The sequence below is a fragment of the Ammospiza caudacuta genome, chromosome 1 (assembly GCF_027887145.1).
Source record: "Ammospiza caudacuta isolate bAmmCau1 chromosome 1, bAmmCau1.pri, whole genome shotgun sequence".
Classification (NCBI taxonomy): domain Eukaryota; kingdom Metazoa; phylum Chordata; class Aves; order Passeriformes; family Passerellidae; genus Ammospiza; species Ammospiza caudacuta.
Window position 1 is genome coordinate 41,162,328 of NC_080593.1, and position 18,794 is coordinate 41,181,121.

The following is an 18,794-nucleotide window of genomic DNA, read 5'->3' on the forward strand; positions in this document are numbered from 1 at the left end:
AGTCCTGCTTTCCTGGCTGGTGTTAATGTACCAACAGCTTCCTGCAGAAGAGTTACTGCAGACTGTAAAAAGCATTAATGAGGAAAGAAGAGCTGTTACTTCGGTGAATAAATGTAAGATAGGAGCACTGAAAAATGCAGGGAATGCATTTATGCAACTTCACAGCCATTGCTGTATTTTTTCAGAGCTCTGGCACTGAATTGCATGAATTACTCTGCAGATTGACTCTCACCTATACTCACTCATTTTGCCATCAGAGTCTGAACAAACCCTGTCTTTCCAGATATTCTGAGTCATCTTTATGCAGCATCTTTATGTTTAGAAGGGGAAACAGAAAAAAAGGATAGAAGATGTCAGGAGACCACTTGTGGCTCAGAAACCCTCAGTATACAGCCTGCAAAGGAACTTTTAAATTGTGTCCTCCTTGTCATACCAGTGGATCATCAAAGGTCTGCTGGCTATAGGGGCTGTTCCAGATGTGTTTGGAGCAGGGTAAGGTCTCAAGATCTGAGATGGGAACATGGAAACCTGGGCTATGGTTTGGCAGCCAAAAGCTGTGGCTGGTCCTTCCCAGAGGTGCCATGATGTTGTATCTATTTCTTTTTCTGCAGCAGCATTTTATCTGTTGGGTTTGGTAGGATGGGGGAATTGTAATGGTAAGTGGACCTCAGTGAAACATATAATAGCCTGATAACAGGTTGTTTCTATCCTTGAAGGACTTCTTGCCTGGCAAGAACTCAATAGCCCAGGGTTCACAAAAGGAAATTTAGTGGCAAGCCATTGCAAAAAAAATATTAGGCATATGAGGGATAACACAAATATTTAACACCAGCAGAATTAGGAGTATCAATATACTTTTTGTGTAGGATTCCCTGTTATTTTCTTTTAAGATAAATTCTTGTGAAAAAATATTTATAAATATAGACATTTGTTTTTAAAAGTGTGTTAAAAACATCCAGTGCTTTTAGTAGTCTGTCTCTGTATTGTGTCAAATGCATCATCATGTTAACAGTGCAAAAGATGTGATAGCATTCCCACTGACTGTGTGGCTGCCACCTCCTCGTGTTTTTGAGGATTGTCCATGTAAGACATGGGATAAAATGTTTCACATAAAATGTTCTGAATGGAAGGAAGAAGGGGGAAAAAAGAACCCACTGTAAAACAAGAGTGCAGACAAGCAGCATCAATTACACTTTCTTGGTGGCAGATTTAAAACACAGATTGTTTTTTCTTTAATATGAAATCTAATTCTAAAACTGATTCCCACTAGGAGGTTTTTAGAGGACTAAAGTCTGATGGGTCAAATCACAGAAGATGTAGGATGATGATCTGTGTACAACATCTGGTAGCAAAGTGAAAAGTGTTCTGGGGATATTTACTCTCTGCTTGCATTTCTCATGCCATTTCCTAAGATGTTCCCACCTGTTATTAGCAACACCCAAATGTAAGTCCTTTTGCTGGGTAGGTCTTTTGTTTTCCCAAATGGGTTGTTTCTTACAGAAACTAAGTCTCAGCTCCTTTTATCATGCTCTGCTAATTCTGTCAGGGGAAGTTAAGGTTTTATGGCCAAAGAGTCAGAATTCAGGAAATACTGGAATTCTTCATGAGCCTGAATTTGGATCCTGTGTAAGCAGTCATTGGCATGTGGTCATTTAAACACTTGATTGGAATGTTGTGCTTTCCACAAGAGCCCAGGCTTTGCTGTTTTTAGGGATAGTTTGGTTCATTGTAACTAGGACTCAATCCTGCAGCTGTCCTCAGACCCACCTGGAAGACCTGCAGTATTTTGCTGCTGTCTTTCAGTGTCCCGTTGCGGATGTTTTTCAAGTTTTCTTGGATCAAATTCCCCAAACCTGAGGTTTAAATTGAAGTCAGCCCTTTAGATGGACTATGTGTGACACTTTATATCTGATATAGAGCCTAGATACTCTGTGCCTGGATCAACCATGCTGCCCATTGGGATCGATGCCTTGATATGACTGAGAGAGTCAGATTCCCTTCACCATTTTAAGATGATGAAAAAAAAAGAAGAAAAAGAATCAATTTGTTATAACTATGGATTCATGTAATTTAACACCTTACCCAGACTGAACTTTGATTATCTGTTGGCAACTGGTAGTGGCATTAATTGTGTAACTTTTAGTCTCAGAGATTTTTAAAAACTTTTCAGTTTATTTAATTTCAAATGATTGAGAACCAGACTGCCCTTAAATTAGTGCTGCTTTTTCTTAGAGAGTCTTTCCTTAGTCTACACTGTAGATCTTCAAAGAAGCTGAGGAATAGGATATTCAGTATTTCTAATTCCTTTAATCCAGGGATATTGCATTAATGTAAATACTACTGCTGTTGAAATCTGTGAGGAACATTGTTGTTTAATAATGACTTTAGCAAATGAACTAAATTTGAGGTCAAAGCATAGCAAAGGAATAAAGTTCAGATGTCTCAGTTTTAGTAAATCCTTTCTGTGCAGTAGAATTTGATTATAGGATGTACCTGCACAAATCACTTAGTAGTCATTTGTTCTGTAAGTAAACTTGGAGAGCTTTCAGCATACATAATGCATGAGATGAAGGAGTTTTGTACTGAGTAGTTCTTTCTTATAGCATTGGATATAAAAATACTGGATATTGGATACAATAATATTTTCAGACAGCCCTTATCTGTAGTTGTCCAGTCATTCCCCCACCTTGGTGTTACTTGCATTGCTGGTGAGGGTGCAATCCCTCCTGTCCTCCAGCTTGTTGTGATAGTGCCACATTGGAAGCCTTGCTAAAATCAAGGTGAGCAACACCCCCTGGTCTGTGGAGCTGCTTGTCCCAGCACAGAAGTTGAGCCAGGTGGCCAAGTGTAGTTTTTCCTTGCTCATCCTTGTGGCTGCTCTAGTCCCTCACATGCTTTGACACAGCACCTATGAGGTTTTTCTCTTTAGTTAGGCTAGATTGTGGCCAGCCTGATTATTCCCCCATCCTCCCTCTTCTCAAAAGTTGCTATGGCCTTTCAGAGAGAAGAGAGAGCAGCCTCTGGCTGACCCCGGCTGGCTCCCTTACAGTTTGTGTTCAGTAACCCCTCTCTGGCTTCCTGGAGTAGTTTCTAACGTAATGCTCCTCTTCCTCAGCAGCACTGCTCGCCCCAGGCCCTACTGCTAGGGGAAGACAGCCAAGAGGACTGGCCGCAGACCTTGCCAGTGGAGACTGAGGCAAAGAAAGCACCAAGTACTTTCTTCTGTCCTTTGTCACTTGTCCCCTGTCCTTTTGAGCAGTGGGCCCATCTTTTCTTCCGTTTCCCTTTTGCTACCAACACTTTGGTAGACAAGCTGGTATTCCTAATGAATTTATCTTTCTGCTCCAGCTGGTAACACTGCGTGTTATTATTACAAAAGTTGTAATACTTGCTAAAAGTATTGTAGTTGCCACTCTTCCCCATTCTGGTTTGGTCTTTCTAATGTAAATAATTTTTCATTTTAGACTTAAACCTTTTTTTTTTTCCCACAACATTTTGTGCATATGAGCCTATGACAGAGGCATTAAGTGGTATTAAGACTTGGAATATTTATATGTATCTGATTTGAAATATAAACCTTATTATTACACCCCGTAATTCTTCAAGCTTCTATTCTAAAGCATGGTACAATATTTATTAAGAAAATGTATTAAGGAGATTTTCTTTCTTCCTTTGCTTATCCTGATTTAACATTTGAAATTACTTCAAATACATATTCTTTCCAGAGGAAAAAAATGCCGACTTAAAAAAATAAATCATGCGTGAATGAAGAATATTAAAAGGTCAAAAAGCCAGAAAGCTAACAGAAGAGATTGGAGGCAATGCTGCAGTGCAGAAGGAAATTTAAGCTTTTGTTTATCCGGAAATATATTATTTGGATGAAAAACAGTAAATAGAAATGGTGACTTGTTTCAGGAATTTAACATATGTACCCTGTTACTCTGAATTCCTATTGCTTGCACCAGGAGTAGCTCATTATCCCAATTAGTGGTGCGTTGGTTTTACGCGGATGCGTGACGAAGCAGCTGCGTCCCCACACTGCAAAGCCCCTCACCTCTGAGCGCGGGAGTTCAGCATCTTCATATTGTCACTTCGCGTGGTATGGAAAAAGCACATGGCACAGAGCCCAAAATGGTTTAGGCAGAGCATCTTCAGCTGAGTCTGTGTCTGTTAGCAAGACACTTGGCTCATTGTGCCACAACATTTAGCAGAAAATAGTGATGATTTTGGGGAAATGAGAAAAAGCAAGTTGTTGCATTGAAGTCAAATTTCTGCACTATGAGATATCCTAAGCATATCGGAAAAAAGCAAGCAGGTTGCCTTTAGCAAACTGAAAGTTACTTTTGTGTGGATATTTTAATTGAATCAACATTTCTGAGTGCATGAGTCAAATGACATTTGAAACTTTGGACAAGCACAGTGGCACACTCTGTTGTTGAAGAAATAGGAAAGGGTTGAGAAGTTGCCCCATAGTAAATGTAGAGCTTTTAAATTTCTTCCCCCCTGCTCTGAAAACTGCTTAAAATCAGAGGTAGGGGAAACATTGAAGAAAAAAGTAGGAATTAGATGGGAAAGGACTTACTGAATAATATTGGATAGCGGTTTTAAAGGTGATGGGTCCTTTGCACATCTGAGCAGCTGGTCAGGTGTATCTATATTCAGATTCACTGTTTTTGAAGCCAAATCGGCGTTCTGAAATTAATTTTACTTTTCAAAAAAAAGCTTTGTAGTTTTTATTTGCCATATAGGAAAAACATGCCAGAATCTCACTCGCTGCAAAAAACTTAGTTGACATTTTTCAGTGACTCTGAGTATTACAAAATGTCCATCATTCAGCAACCCTGTGGTTCCAGGACCTCAAGTCTTGGCAACAAAGAGCATGCTGGGCATTAACTGCTGTGGCATCTACTCAGACAGGTGGCCAAATACCCCTGTGAGTGGGTGGATCAATTAGCACCTTTGCCTCAGTCTGCATTTGGTGTGAATATAGATACACCCCTTGAATATAGGGTGTATCTTGAGAGTGCAGTGCTCAGGCTCCAATTCAACCTAAGGTACATGTGACTTCCTTGTAGAAGTATGAGTGGAAACAAAAGTATGGCAATATTTTGTCTCATAGATCCCAAAAGACACTAGTGTTGGGGTTTTGTACTCACTCTCAGCATGCTTAAGTAAGTTAATTCTCAAAATCAATAAAATCTACAGAAAACTGAGTTTTAAGGGAAAAAAAAAAGTCTGTCAATAAATTGTATTTAATTCTGAAAATTCCAAAGATAGTATAAAGAAGTTCTCTAATTTTTGCATTAATTATTCAGTTTATTTAGTAGATTTTGCCTCAAGTGGATTTGATTGATGTCTGGAAGATGTTTTAATTGTAAGTTATATTAGATACTTGTTAAATCAAATAAAATTAAACAGCTTTTCCCATACTACCTCCCAAGTCTGCCACATGAAATCTAAAGAAAATGGAGATTTGATAAGGTATCAGAATCCACAGTAACAAAGTTGAGAGATCTTATTCATCTTCTGTAGCAAATAATTTAAAGCTCATAGTTGACATCCCAGAATGTTCCTGGCATATCTTGCTCACTTTGCCATGTTCATAATGTTTTTTGTGTTCCTGGGATGCCAGTGATGTGATGCTCAAGCACATTTTGACCTGAAGGAGGTCTGGAATTCACCTCCCCACCAAGTTAAAGCTTGCAGAGTCCTGGTCCTTTAGTCTTTCCATGGTCTTAAACAGTATCTCAAGTCATGCGTAATGGTGACTTCATTATGAAGTTCTCTCTCTTACACAGTGGACTGGCTTTAAGAATGTAGAGGAGTATCTGGAATGGGACAGAGCAGTTCTTAACATGGGGTTTCACACCTGCAGTGAGCCCTACCCCAGCTTCCCTGTCTCCCTTAGCCTTTTTTTGGTACAGTATTCAGGGCTGTCAGAAGCATGAAGATGACTGGCACCACCTTTGCCAGCTATGTTCATTGGCTGACACTTTAATTTTAACCTAGACCTAAATTCTTACCCCCACTATATCAGCTTACTCCTAGGCAGATTTTCTAGCTCTCCTATAAATGACATTACTTACACTGGTCTCACAAGGTTGGTTGTGTATTCTTCTTCCTAAGTGAGGAATTATGTATGAACTGTAATGACTTGTGTGGGCAATTTTTTAAAAGCTGTTTTCTGTGATGAATGTGCTGGATGAGTTTGCACTGGAAGCAAAAATGTGGTGAGGTTTGTGATGGCTCATATCTTCTGTGGGCATCCTCTGGCATCCTGCCTAGGACCAGTGTGTTACTGTAGCTCGAGGGGTCTCAAAGAAAACATGAACTCTGGCTATTGTGAAATGCCCCCAGTTCTGTGGTGATGATGCCATGCTGCTGTGGAAAGGAAAAGCCTTTCCCAAACTCTGTGTTCCGTGGATTCTTTTGGCCACAGGACGGAAGGCACAACTCATCTTTATATATACTGGGTGGAGGAGGCAGAGCTTCCCCATGCACATCCAGAAAAGATCATTGTGGTAACATGGGGAGATGATGAGCAACATTCCTGGGGAGCTCTGCCATCCCTGAATCCTCCATCCCAACAGGGCTCATGTCAACAGTGGCAGATTTCCTGCTTAATTCTTCCATAAGAAAGATAAACTTAGGAAGCTTGGTTGGATCTTGAAAAACCTTTTTGGTTGGGCTTTTTTTCTGCAGAATGAAAACACATCTGCTTCTGATCTCTGCTCGCCAGATTCTCCACTGGAGAGGAAAGAGATGATATCAACATTTAGTTTTGTTCTGTGCTCTAAATTCAGGTTTATGTGGGGGCTTTTTTTATAGCCAGGTTCTCACAGCAGTGTTGATGCCAGGGTATGTGTGGACTGTGTGCAGAAAAGCAATGCAGTGCAGCACGTGCCTGCTGCATCTCATTTCCAAGATGCTCTTAGGCTGCCACATGTAAACAAATATCCAGAGAGTAAATTTAGTTTCTCAGAACCAAATATGTGTTTGTTCTTGCAAACATTTGGAAAGTTAAGTATCAGCCTTTTGGTCTGCATTTTTGTTCTTAACCTTCAAATGGACTAACAGCTCATTGAAGCCCCAAAACTGGATTTGTGGAAATGTAACAATAACTTCTTGAATTTATTTCCCCTCCTCCCTTTTTTTTTTAAACCACAGAGCTGTTGCATCACAAACAGTAATTGCCATCAAAGTTTGATCTGTGCTCTAAAATATTCTTATTAGAGGAATTGCAATGTTTTATTGTCCAGATTGCCCAGATTTAGTAATTTCAAGATGTAAAGTCTGTTCACATTTAGTCTCAGTGCATCAATAAAATATGAATGGATTGGATAATGAAGCAATAACAGTAATTTATGTCAAAGGATATAGGCTATTGTTTACGAGTTTGCCAAAGTGCCAAAATCCTTTATCTATAGAAAGAATTCTTCTTCTCCCTTGTGAGGAAATAAATAATGCCTCAGGAATATTCTGTCATGGGAGCTTCCTGCCACGAAATAAATGGGAGGAGACAAGGCTGTGAAGGTTATTTTCCACTCTGGAAAATATTTATTTGATGACACAGCTCTTATTGCTAATTTTTGGCTTTTTAATGCTAGGAACTAAATTTTGCCCTCCTGGCTGGACATAAGAAGGCCCAAGTTCAAAGAAGTCACCATGTTGTAGACCCAAACTACAGGTAGTCTGTGGATAAGCAGAAAATTGCTTATGAGGGATGAGTAGCTCCATCTGTGGTATAACAATATGTGGGCAGGAGAAGGTGAAGAGCTGGAGCTGGCAGCTCTGCAGCACCTATTACATGTATTCAGTGTCCAAAACCCAGGCAGGCAGTGATGGCCAGGGTATTCTGCATCTGAAAACAATGTTTCTGATTTCTGTGCCATTCTCCTGTCTTGGGCTGGTTTTTGCTGGAGCCCATTCGTCCTCAGGTGAGATCATCTTCAGACTCTCCAAATAAAATGCTCTCTAATCCACTTTATTATTTTGACTTCGTCATATTTCAAAATAAGCTACTTTACACCTGACCAATTAGCTTTTCAAATTTCCTGTTGATAATGGTGGTGTGCAGACTATTTCAGTCGGTCTTACTGGAAATAGGAGATACTGTGATTAGTGAGAAGATTTTCAGGCTTCTAGTGTATGTCACCCTGGCTAATGACTGCTAAACCCTCAGTGCTCTTGAAGACAGTCAGAACAGTGAATTCCTGGAGCTTTTTCTTTGCTTTATTGGTTGGTTTTAATTCAGAAAACTATAAAATAAGACCTACTTTGTGGATAATGTTCATTAAAGAACTTCCTCTTCCTGTGGATGCCTCGATTTCTCTGTATTGTCTAGCTGTAAAATATTTATAAAATTCTAAAATTTGCACAGTCATGACTTGGAAGAGAATTATTTTGGAATAGAGAAAATTGAGCCAAATTTTGCTTGTGCTTTCATACTATAGCTCTTGAATGCTTTGTGCTAGGTTCAAGGGAATTGTAGGCCTCCGGAGTATTTAGCCTACTGATTTCTACAGCTTTGTCAGTGAAGCAAAGATCTCAAAGTGTTTTATTGATCCATCAAATCCCACTTTCAGTCTGACTGTTGAATGACTACTGTGTCTGTTGGAGGACTAAGTTGGGGCTTTTTCTTAATTTCCGTTTTCCCCAAGTGACTTTTTTTTTTCCCCCTGTGTGAAGTGAAAGGGTAAGCAAAACACAATTACACCTTTTTCCCATGTAATAAAGATATCACTTGGAAAAAAGTGAGTTCAGTACATATTTTACAATCACAATAGTCCTGTGAACACATAATTCTAAGTTTGTTTTTAAATTAGAAAAATATTATTAATGAGAAAATGAATTTTATTGGTATTTTAGTATGTTAAATTATTTCATTCATTCAGTTTAGATACAGAATAGCAAAATCATTGTATGCAGAAATCATTTTTATCTGCAAAAGAATTAGGTTTAGTTATTAGGTTAGACTTTAATAACATTTTCCCTATCTTTAAGTAATATTGCAATCCTTGTATGTCTTTCATCCAGTAATCACAGAGCATTATATATGCCTTAGGAAGGTATAATGAAGAATCATTACAGATTAGTAAACTGAGATGTAAGGAACTTAAATTACTTGCTTGGAGTAGTGCAGTGATTTTGTGGTACAGAGAGTATAACCCGGCAGCTATCGCTCACTGGGCTTCTTGTATCCAGCAAATCACTTTTAAAGGCCTTGGAAGGAATTCAGAGAAATCAAAATCCTCTTGAGGTGTGTTCTGGTTTTCTTGATTGAAAGAACTGTGAGGGAATAGACTTTGAACTTTATTGTCAGTGTTCATCTTCTGAGTTTACTCACGTTTTCACATGCCATTCCTTTACAAATTGAAAATGCTGCCAAGAGGTGAGCTGGTGCTTCTACAGAAACAGTCTAGGAAGCTTTGCTACTGCGCAGAGGGCTTAGAAAACTCAGACCCTTTTACATTTGTTTATTTTCTCTTATATATGTAGAGAGGAATCCAAAAGAAGCTCTGTCTTCCAGGCCTTCATTGGCCAGACGGGAGATAGGTAATAGTCATGGCTGGATTCTGCAAGAGCATTGAATACCCCACAGACTTGGGAAGAAAATTATAGCTGGAGTTCCCTTGGCTGCAGCCTTTCTAAAATGCATGAGGTGTCTGTGTAGCCCGCTTAGATGCTCATTTTTTATTCACTTTTCTGCTCCACCTGTCTATGGATGGGAAATACAGCTTTAACTTCTGGTGCTGTTCCTCACTGAGGAAGCAAACCAAAGGCAGGAGAGCTGCTGTTACTTTGACCTGTTTCTTTTCCCCTGTATTTCCCTTACGCTCTGCTTTCTCTTCAACTGTGATGATTGTCTTTTGCACTCAGCTCCAAAATCCCATCAACAGACTAAAAGTTGGTGGCATCCTCTCATCTTCTCTGTAATTGACTAGTAAGAACTCTCCAGCACACAAAAATTACTCCTTCATACAGTAGGGTACAGAGAGAACTGTGTTTTCCTAATGTGAGCTGTAAAGTGGTATTTGCACAATTTATTTGTATTTACTTTGTCTTATTTTGCTCCATTGGGAGAGAAGGGAATTGTGTTGTAATTGGGCACTTAGATGAATCTAGCAGCTGGAAAACACTCCATTCAGAGTGAAATGGATAGTGTATGTTCACAATTACTTAAATAACACATGTTTTAATGTAGGACTGTGTGTTGTACTCATTTTTTCATATAAAATATGGACTATGATAGGAAAAGTCAACATATCGGTGTTAATAGGGAATTTTTCCAAGACCTCCCTTTCAAGTGGATAAAAGAGTACAAATCTGGGATAGCCAAAGGTGACTACAAACAAATTGGCCAGCCTATTAGCATAGCTGTCCAGCTGCATCCTAGGCTCTGAGGCCACTCCAAAACCACAAGCCCGACCGCCTCAGAAGCCTGCCAAGGAGCCAGCTGCTGCTAATAAAGCAGACTCTACAACTTGGCATCTGGGGCCTGTGATTCCCATCCAAAAGGAATTGTATGTGAAAAATATTTGAAATTTGTCTTTTTAAGTAGTGTTTTGCTTTGGAAAGAAAATACTTTAGTCTAAGCTTGCAACTAGTGAAAAACTACCTAAGAGTACTTGGTTGCCATGGAAAGATAAATACTGTTCTTGTGTAAGGAGGTTGGATGTTAGAAGGAGGAGTGTGGTTCATTTAATATCTGAGAGGCTTCTGGTTCAACATTTCTGGGTTATTTACTTAGGAAGACCAAGGTGTATCTCATTATTCATGCTTAGTTGTGTGCAGTTTCACGGGACACTGTCTCAAAGAATTGAACTGTAGGGTTTAAGCAGAAGGGTGCATTCCTGAGAATGGATAAGAATTAGCACATAATTTTTTTCACTTTTAAATAATGAAAAAGGAGAAATTTTATTCATTTTTCAAAGATGAAAACAAATCCTATTAGCCATCCATGCTAAATTAATAAGCTGCTTGGAATGATCTACAAACCAGTTCATTCCCCACACACTCTCCACTGAATAATGAAGCATGAGAATTGAAAAATGAGTTGGTTGCATTGGTTATGTGAAAAATTAATGGCAAAACCAGCTCTGAATTCCAGCTCTCTCTTGAAGTGAAACATTTAGATTTTGCCTTTTTTTTTTTTTTTTTTTTTCTAGAGGTGTAGGTCCTGTACTTGGTTGTTGTGGCAAAACCTCTTTTGCAGGTTTCTACAGCTGGTGTCAGGGTGTTTCGAACCAGTCTTGACAGTGGTGCTCCTTCTGGCTCTTGAGGCAGAGAAGTTAAGTGCTTTTCCCCCAGCCACGGAGGGGTCCGACATCAGAGCAAGGCACAGATTTCCTGCTGCCAGGTGTGCAGGTGGTTCCCCAGACAGTGCCCACTTTGGCATCATCCAGGATCCTGTACCTAGTGGTCCATATCTGGGATCATCATTAGGTTGCCAGTCATTTCTTTCACTCCAGTTATTACTTGGAGATTACCAAACCAGATCCTTTGCTCATTTAGAGGCACAGTGCATACTTCTGCCATCAGTCATACACTCAGCAGCTCAGGAAACAAGAACGGGAAGCTTTCTTCTGACCTGAGGCTTTTAGTCTGGCAACCAGCCAGAAGATGTCATCAGCCTCAGTACAGGCAATTTTGTAATCTTTCTGCAGATGGTATTCTGGGGTATTGGATATGCATGGAAATTACTGTAGGCTGCTGTGGCTGAGATTTATTAGTGAAGAGGGTTTGGAGTGTAGCAGTGTTTGCTGGGCTGAGAAGATCAGCATCCCCTAAAGTGCAGTGTGGCTGCCTCTCTGCCCATCCTTAAAGCATCTCTGAGGATACTGCTGGGAACCCAGGCATCCGTGTGTGCCTGTTGTCTGAGCAGTTCTTACTTGAGGAACAGCCTGTCATATGCCCTCATTCTTTGTATACTGAGGACTTTTTTCATTTTTTTTTAATAGCTGTGGCCTCAAACTTGGTGTAAATGTATTTTGTGTTTGCTTTCACATCCCTTTTCAGCTAGCTGAGAGGGGTAAAATGTCTTAAGCTTAAATTAGAATTAGGCCCCCAGTGTTTTCCTCTGTGTGAGGATAAAGATCTTAGAATGAAAATTGCTCTTTGTATTTCAAAGGTAAATTTCCACTTTTTTTTTTTTTTCTTGCTTATTAGGTTGGTGTGAGGATAGGACATTTACTCATTATCCCCTGCTAAGACATATATAATAGTAACAATTAATAATTAAAGTACATAGCACTTCATTGGCTTATGGGAAGATATTTCACTGCTTTACGTCATTTACGTGCATTCAGTGTGCATGGTAATCTGGGAGGTGTAGGGCAAAGCAGAAAGAATGTAACCTCGATCTCTGTTGTCTTTTTATTTAACCTTAGCAATGCTCAAAATGTGCAAGATTACCATGGGATATTTCCTGAGCTTTTGATATGTTAAAGCCCAATGTGTTATACACAGTCATACCTGTTTCTTCCATGGCCATGCAGTGCACAGAGATTAAAATATGCTTTCAGATAGGATTTGATAATATATCTGAATAGGTGCCTACGTATTTAATATAGGTTAGTGTTGCCTGTGGTGTCATCCAGCTGGGCCACAGCCATGGCATAGAGCTGATTTCCAAGATGTGTCCCCAGTGTTGGAGCTCAGTTGAGGTGGTGCCTGTGCTGGTACTCAAGGCTGCTGCTTCAGCTCTCTATTTCTGGGAATGACATTGAAGCCTGAGTGGGTGGGGATTACCCAGTGATAAAATGCGTGTGCAGAGAAATATGATCCGTATGCATTAAGTGCTTTTGATTGTCAGCAAAAGTATCTGTGCAGAGACTTGGGGAAGGGAGCTCATTGCCCTTTCTCTTTTACTGGAGATGAGAGTGAATGTCATTACTTGATAGCATGGTGATCACATTAAAAACCAGTATTTTTTCTTTTAATGGCTCCTGCTTGAGTCACATTACAACCAGGTGAGATTGCAGAGGAATTCTGATGTCTTGACACTTGGAGCTATGTTCCCTCTCTCCTGGTTTAAATGGGAGAAACTGGGAAGATGGAAGGAGGAGGCCAGGAGGAAAGGCATCAGTGCAAGTGTGGTGTTTCATTTCATTGAAACATCTGATCATCACCTGTCATTGATGCCCCCCTTATAGTCTCCAACTTTTTTCCTGCTAAATAAGGGACTATTTCCTGCTAACAAAGGGACTTGTTTGAAACAGTTAAGAGCTGCTAATTTAGAAACATCCATCTACCAAGACTGTGATTTAGTGTATGCATAATTATAAGCACTAAAGTAGAGCCACTGACATTAAAGGGGCAGTTGATTAGCATGATCAGAATTACTCACAGACTTAAATATTTTCTCTGTCCAAGGCCTAAAAGTAGAACAAGCATATTAGAAGTCACTAAAGTGTCATTGCTGCTGTAATGAAAATTGCAGATATTTTGCTTTTATTAGTCCATTAGCTTAGCATGGTTAACTTAGCATTGGTCCAACATTTACCTGCTGTTGTCACTAGACATACAGCTAGCAGAGTGTGCTGGTTGCGTTGTGGAAATGGCATTTTCTCCCTCTCAGCAGGCAGTTCCATTTCAGGAGCTCTGACTCCAGTTCCCCTGGCTGCCCATCTGGATCTTGGTCCTCAGGATACTCCAGCTCCTGCAAGTTCTTCCCTAGATTTCAGCTTTTCTGCATAGGTCGCAATGGTGACAGGATGGTCTCCTCTTTCCAATCACTCCTTTGTTCTCCTGGCAAGCACCCTGTGCTGTGAGTAAATACTCCAGTGGTCAGAGAGCCAGGGATAGTTGCAGCAATTGAAATTCTCTGTTGTTGCCTCAGATCAGAGATGTTTAGGTAATTTTTCTAGCATGTGGGTGTCTTTTTTCACAGCATGTATTTACCAGTGAGTTAGGGGAGAATACTGTTTTTCCCTGTGAGAATGCCTCCCTTCTTAAGCAATATTTCCCAGTTGCTGTGTGTGGTTTGTGGTTGTTCAGAAGTGGGTATGATTTTGAGAGCAGAAGGTCTTGGCCTGATTGTCTTTTCCAAACCCTGTTTCTCTATTGCGAAAGACATCCGTAACAACAGAGTGTTTTCAGGCTGCTTTGGAATTTTTCTCCTCTCCCAGCCTAGCCAGCCCTCTGCCACCTGACTGTGCCTGTACTGGGTGCTCCTCATGTTTAGAAAAGACTAACTCGCTTCTGGCACCAGCTTCTGTACCTTTGGCTAGATACTCTTATTTGTGTTTTAGCATACTCTTAGAGCAGATTGTGTTTAATTTCTTTCTGTAGTGCTAGTTACTCCTTGAGTATCTGTCATTTCAGAGCTTTGTTTTGTGATCTAGCTACTTTAATTCCAAATTAAAGAGTATAGTAGAATAATGCATTTCATAGCTATGGCATTTGCAAGGCATTGCTGGCTTGGAGTGTGTGCAGGTGCCATAGGAGAGGGCAGCTGGAAGTGGTCAGGGAGGGCAGGACAAGCATAGCACAGTTCTGCATTTACCCAGGTAACGCACACGATTCTGCCGCGCTATTTTGCCTTTTCCAGTAACAGCCTTTCTGTTTTGCTCTGTTTGCAGCAGTCCTATGCACCAGCTCCCCACCCCATGGCTCCTCCCAGCCCCAGCACAAACAGCAGCAACAACAGCAGCAACAACAGCAGCGGAGAGCAGTTGAGTAAAACCAACCTGTACATTCGAGGCCTTCCACCCGGCACCACCGACCAGGACCTTATCAAGCTGTGCCAGCCGTAAGTGCCCTTCCCATACTCGGTGTCTTTTGTAGGAAGATGTCAGAGCTGGCCTTCCTGCTCACACTTGTGTGGCCCCTAAAAGGCATCGGAAGCCTTCTGCACTTGAAGGTTGAGTGTTTTTCCTTTAGTTTGGATGACTAATTAATGCCTGCTAAAAACCTTCAGGTAAAGAGTTTAGGGGAAGAGAGCTAAGGGCCTTCACATTGACTTTTGTTTGCTCTAATGTGGTTGATTTCTTGTGTTAAAAGGAGAATTTGCATGGCAGGAAAACCTCCCTAATGATAGATTTTATAGTTATAATGATCTGTGAATCACAACCCAGTGCACAACACAACATGGGTGTTCCTCCCTCAATCATTTATCACATTTTATGATTGCTGTGTCACATTGCTGGGCTCAAAGACTGAGAAGTATGAAACCCACTGAAGGTGGCCTTGTAGCCATGTAATTAACATCTAATTAACTGCAGTGCCACTGAAAAATGATGCTGTAGAAAGTGGCACCTTCTACCTCCCTGATTATCTTGAGAGTCATGTTTGCAGACTGTACTGATAAAGTTTGGTTTTATTGTGTTTTATTTCTGTTGAAACCAAAGAGGTGGCATAAAGGAGCTTTTTGCTCCTCATGTATCGTCAAAAGAACTACTTCCTAAAACGTTGCACTCTTCTACCCTTCTCTTGACTAAATGTAGTGGACAATATGGAATGACAACCTGATTGGAATTCCAAAGTCTTGATTATTATTGTTGACATGTGGAAGGGAAATAATCCAATTTGAGATTCCAGCCAGAGATCACCATGGTGGAACTTAGCATAACACTTTTTTTTTGCGTTGGAATAAGCACAAGGAGAAATTTGAAAAATAAAAGTCCACTCTTGTTATGATGCAGAACTGCGGTGGTTTTGCCATAGTCATCTATTCCAAAAGACAAGATCATCTCTGTATTTTGTAATCAAAAATCAGCCTTTCAAAGAGACATCAATAAATGAAATCTGGTAAAGTAAGGAACAGTCTGGGGCTGATCTACAGACCTGAATCCAAATGACTGTTGTTTTGAAGCTTGCAATAGGAGTAGCAATTCAGTGGGCTTCTACAATTTTGACATTCTTCCTTTCCTGATTTTGATTTAAAGTCCTGAAAGACTTCCCTGAGTACTCTTTATGAGGGCATGAGTGGCCAGGACTGGAGCTAGCAGCCTCGCTGAAGTGATAACTGAACTTGAGTGAGCTTGAAACTCTTCCCTGTGACTTTCTGCCATTAAAGCTTCTGTGGGTAGAACTGACTGCTCACAGGAGAATAGCCTGCTGGTGATGTTTTGTATTTCATGCAAGATGAAATGTGAATGTACCTGTCCAACATTTGTACAAACTACATGCACTGACACTTTCCACACGTGACAGTCACAGATAATCCCAGTTCAAGGGCCAGATCCTCAGTAGGTATAAATTGACTGTAGTCTACTGATGTTCAAAAGGCTGGTTTGCTTTCAAAAAGCTGTTTTGCGATACATCTTCTTGCAGTCTGACCCTTCTCCAGTTCACATAAACCCTTTCAGCTGATCAGGACTGAACTAACTATTCCTAAAGGAGTCTCAAGCTTTGGGGCTTAAGTGCTGCAGTCGTGGTGTGGGGCTGTGGTGTGAGCAGTGATGCTTGAATCATGAAGTTCAGGCAGTGTGTCCCTAACCCTTGTCTGCGTATGGGAAGTGCAAATCAAGTATCTCAGAGCTTCCTTTTAGCGCTGTGGCAACTTTTTTAATGTGCTCCACTAAACTTAATCTGATACAAGATTAGAGGGCTTTGTCTTGCTGTCAGGAGGTTCCTGTGTGAACAGATGCTCTTTAAGGAAAATGCTGACACTCATTTTGCTGATTTTTCTATCCTTTGTCTGAATGTCAGTGAGGAGAAACCAGATAGTTCTTCTGACTCTTTTTTTCAGAAAATTAAAAGAATTTATTGAGGCAGAAGAGAAAGACAACGTAGGGAAACTTAAACATATGAAAATACAAGAATTTGTACTGGCCACTGTGGTGGTGCCTTCCCCCCACTGCTCTCCAGGCTGTAGTGTGATCTGAGAAATGCTTAAATCTGACTTTTGCTCATACTCTTGCCAGTGATGTTTTAAGCAATCTCAGACACTCTTGCTCACGACAGCAATATGTAGATTTTAAGTAATATATTGCAAGATATTTTCTTTACCTTTGCAGGTGGTTACACAGTAGAAGTAGATAAAGGTCCAAAGCTCCTATCTCTTCACCTGTCCCCACTCCCAAAAAAAACCCTCAAACCCAAACCTTCTCCCCAAAAACCCCACTAAAACCAAACCAAACAGTCTGCTGCTATATAAACAAAAAGGATTTTTCTGCTCAGAAATGTTGTCCTCTGTAGAGCTCTTTTGTAGCTTACATGGCTGAGGCTTCACCAGGCATTGAAATCTTCATGTGAACAGGTATTTACAAATGAGCAGAAGGTGCTGGCTCCTAGGCTTCCTGCATAGCCTAATATTAGCATCATTTGCTGCAAGATGTGAAGGAAAAACCTTAATTCCAATCTATGAGCCATGTTATTATTTTGTAGTACAATATTTTTGAAGAGCTGTACTTAAGGGAAGTGTTCACCAAAGCTGGCTTATGTCCAGCCCACTGGCTCCCATAGGCTAGCTGCCAGTGCCTAAAATGAGCCCTTCTGAACCCATTTCCTCTGCTCTAGCATGGGACAAGGCTGCTAGCAGTACAACTATCATTTCTAATGTCTCACATTTGGCAGGCTGAAGAATAATGTTCTAAACCCACAATATTTCCCTGTCAGAAGTACAGGAAATGCTGTAAACACTAACATTTATGTACATTATCATAGCCCATCCCATTTTTAGGTTTAGTCTCATATGGAGGCCACTCTTCAAGTCATGTGTAAGGTTTTTAATTTAATTTCATTTTGTGAGGGGCATTAAAAAGCGAAACCCCTTTAATCAGAATTGTTTGATAAAGTATGGGGCTGTTTTGATGAATCCTGCCTTCTTTTCTGTCTTTCTGCTGTGTGTTTTTGTTGGTGTGCATTGCACACTAAACAGAAAACAGCAGACTGGAGTACCATTGATGCTTGAAGTGCAGAGTCCATTACACGTGATGTGAGACATTTCTGACAAATGTTCCGACACTATCAAACCTTTTATCAATTTGAGAGTAACCTTGTCACAGTAATCTGTCAAACTGTTCATATAACTAAAGAAAAACAAGTCATCATAGGCTGTACAGTAGCTGAGTAAATGAAAAAAAAATTGCTACTGGAAGATTTTTCTTTTTTTGTGGTTCTGATGCTCAATAGTTGGTATAACATGTGTCCAGCAGAATTTCATCAAATTCGCTTTTGCAAGAGGGAGCTGTTAGGTTGCACTGTATCTTTTGGGACTCTATACAATAACTCTTTCAAAGGTTACTTCAAAAAAGAGTAAAAGTGTTAAAGCAAGCAAGAATCTATTGTTCTTTTGTATGCATAATCTTCTGGATTTTCATAAACATTGAGTAAAGGACCTTGGCCTCTCTCAACCTTTTCTGAGGTTCTTAAAAAAAGAAGCTTTATACTTATCTGTGATTACATTGATATCAGAACTTATTAGTCTAAAACTTAAATACTTACATACTTCATGATGTTAATAGTAAGTATCACATAGTTCTCATTTATTTCTCAGAGGTACACACTCTGCTGGTGCAGTGGTATACACCATTGTATGTGTATCTATCATTGAATGTGTGTCCAGTAAAAATACTCTTTTCATCAAAAGGGAAGATAATCAGCCTTAAAATGTAACATTATAGACAGGAAAATTTGCAGGGTGTGTCATTTTATAAGCAAAATATAAATTATTATCTTTGAAATAGTCATAATCTGTCACTTTAATTTTCATGCCTTGCCTTATATTTCACCCAGAAGAATTCTAAGATCTTCTTAAAAACATACACAGATGAATTAGTGCCTTATTATTATACTAGACTCATCCTGTTCTTCCTAACTGCATCCTGGTGAAGATAAGTTTAAAGAAA

General features: G+C 40.0%; 1 protein-coding gene across 1 annotated transcript in view; it reads left to right on the forward strand.

The window, feature by feature from the left end:
• RBMS3 (RNA binding motif single stranded interacting protein 3) overlaps positions 1-18,794 on the forward strand; it is a 443,341-nt gene that overhangs the window by 79,744 nt on the left and 344,803 nt on the right. The window contains exon 2 of the mRNA XM_058819606.1: positions 14,583-14,752. Coding sequence (XP_058675589.1) covers positions 14,583-14,752 — 170 coding nt within the window. The remainder of the gene's footprint in view (positions 1-14,582; positions 14,753-18,794) is intronic.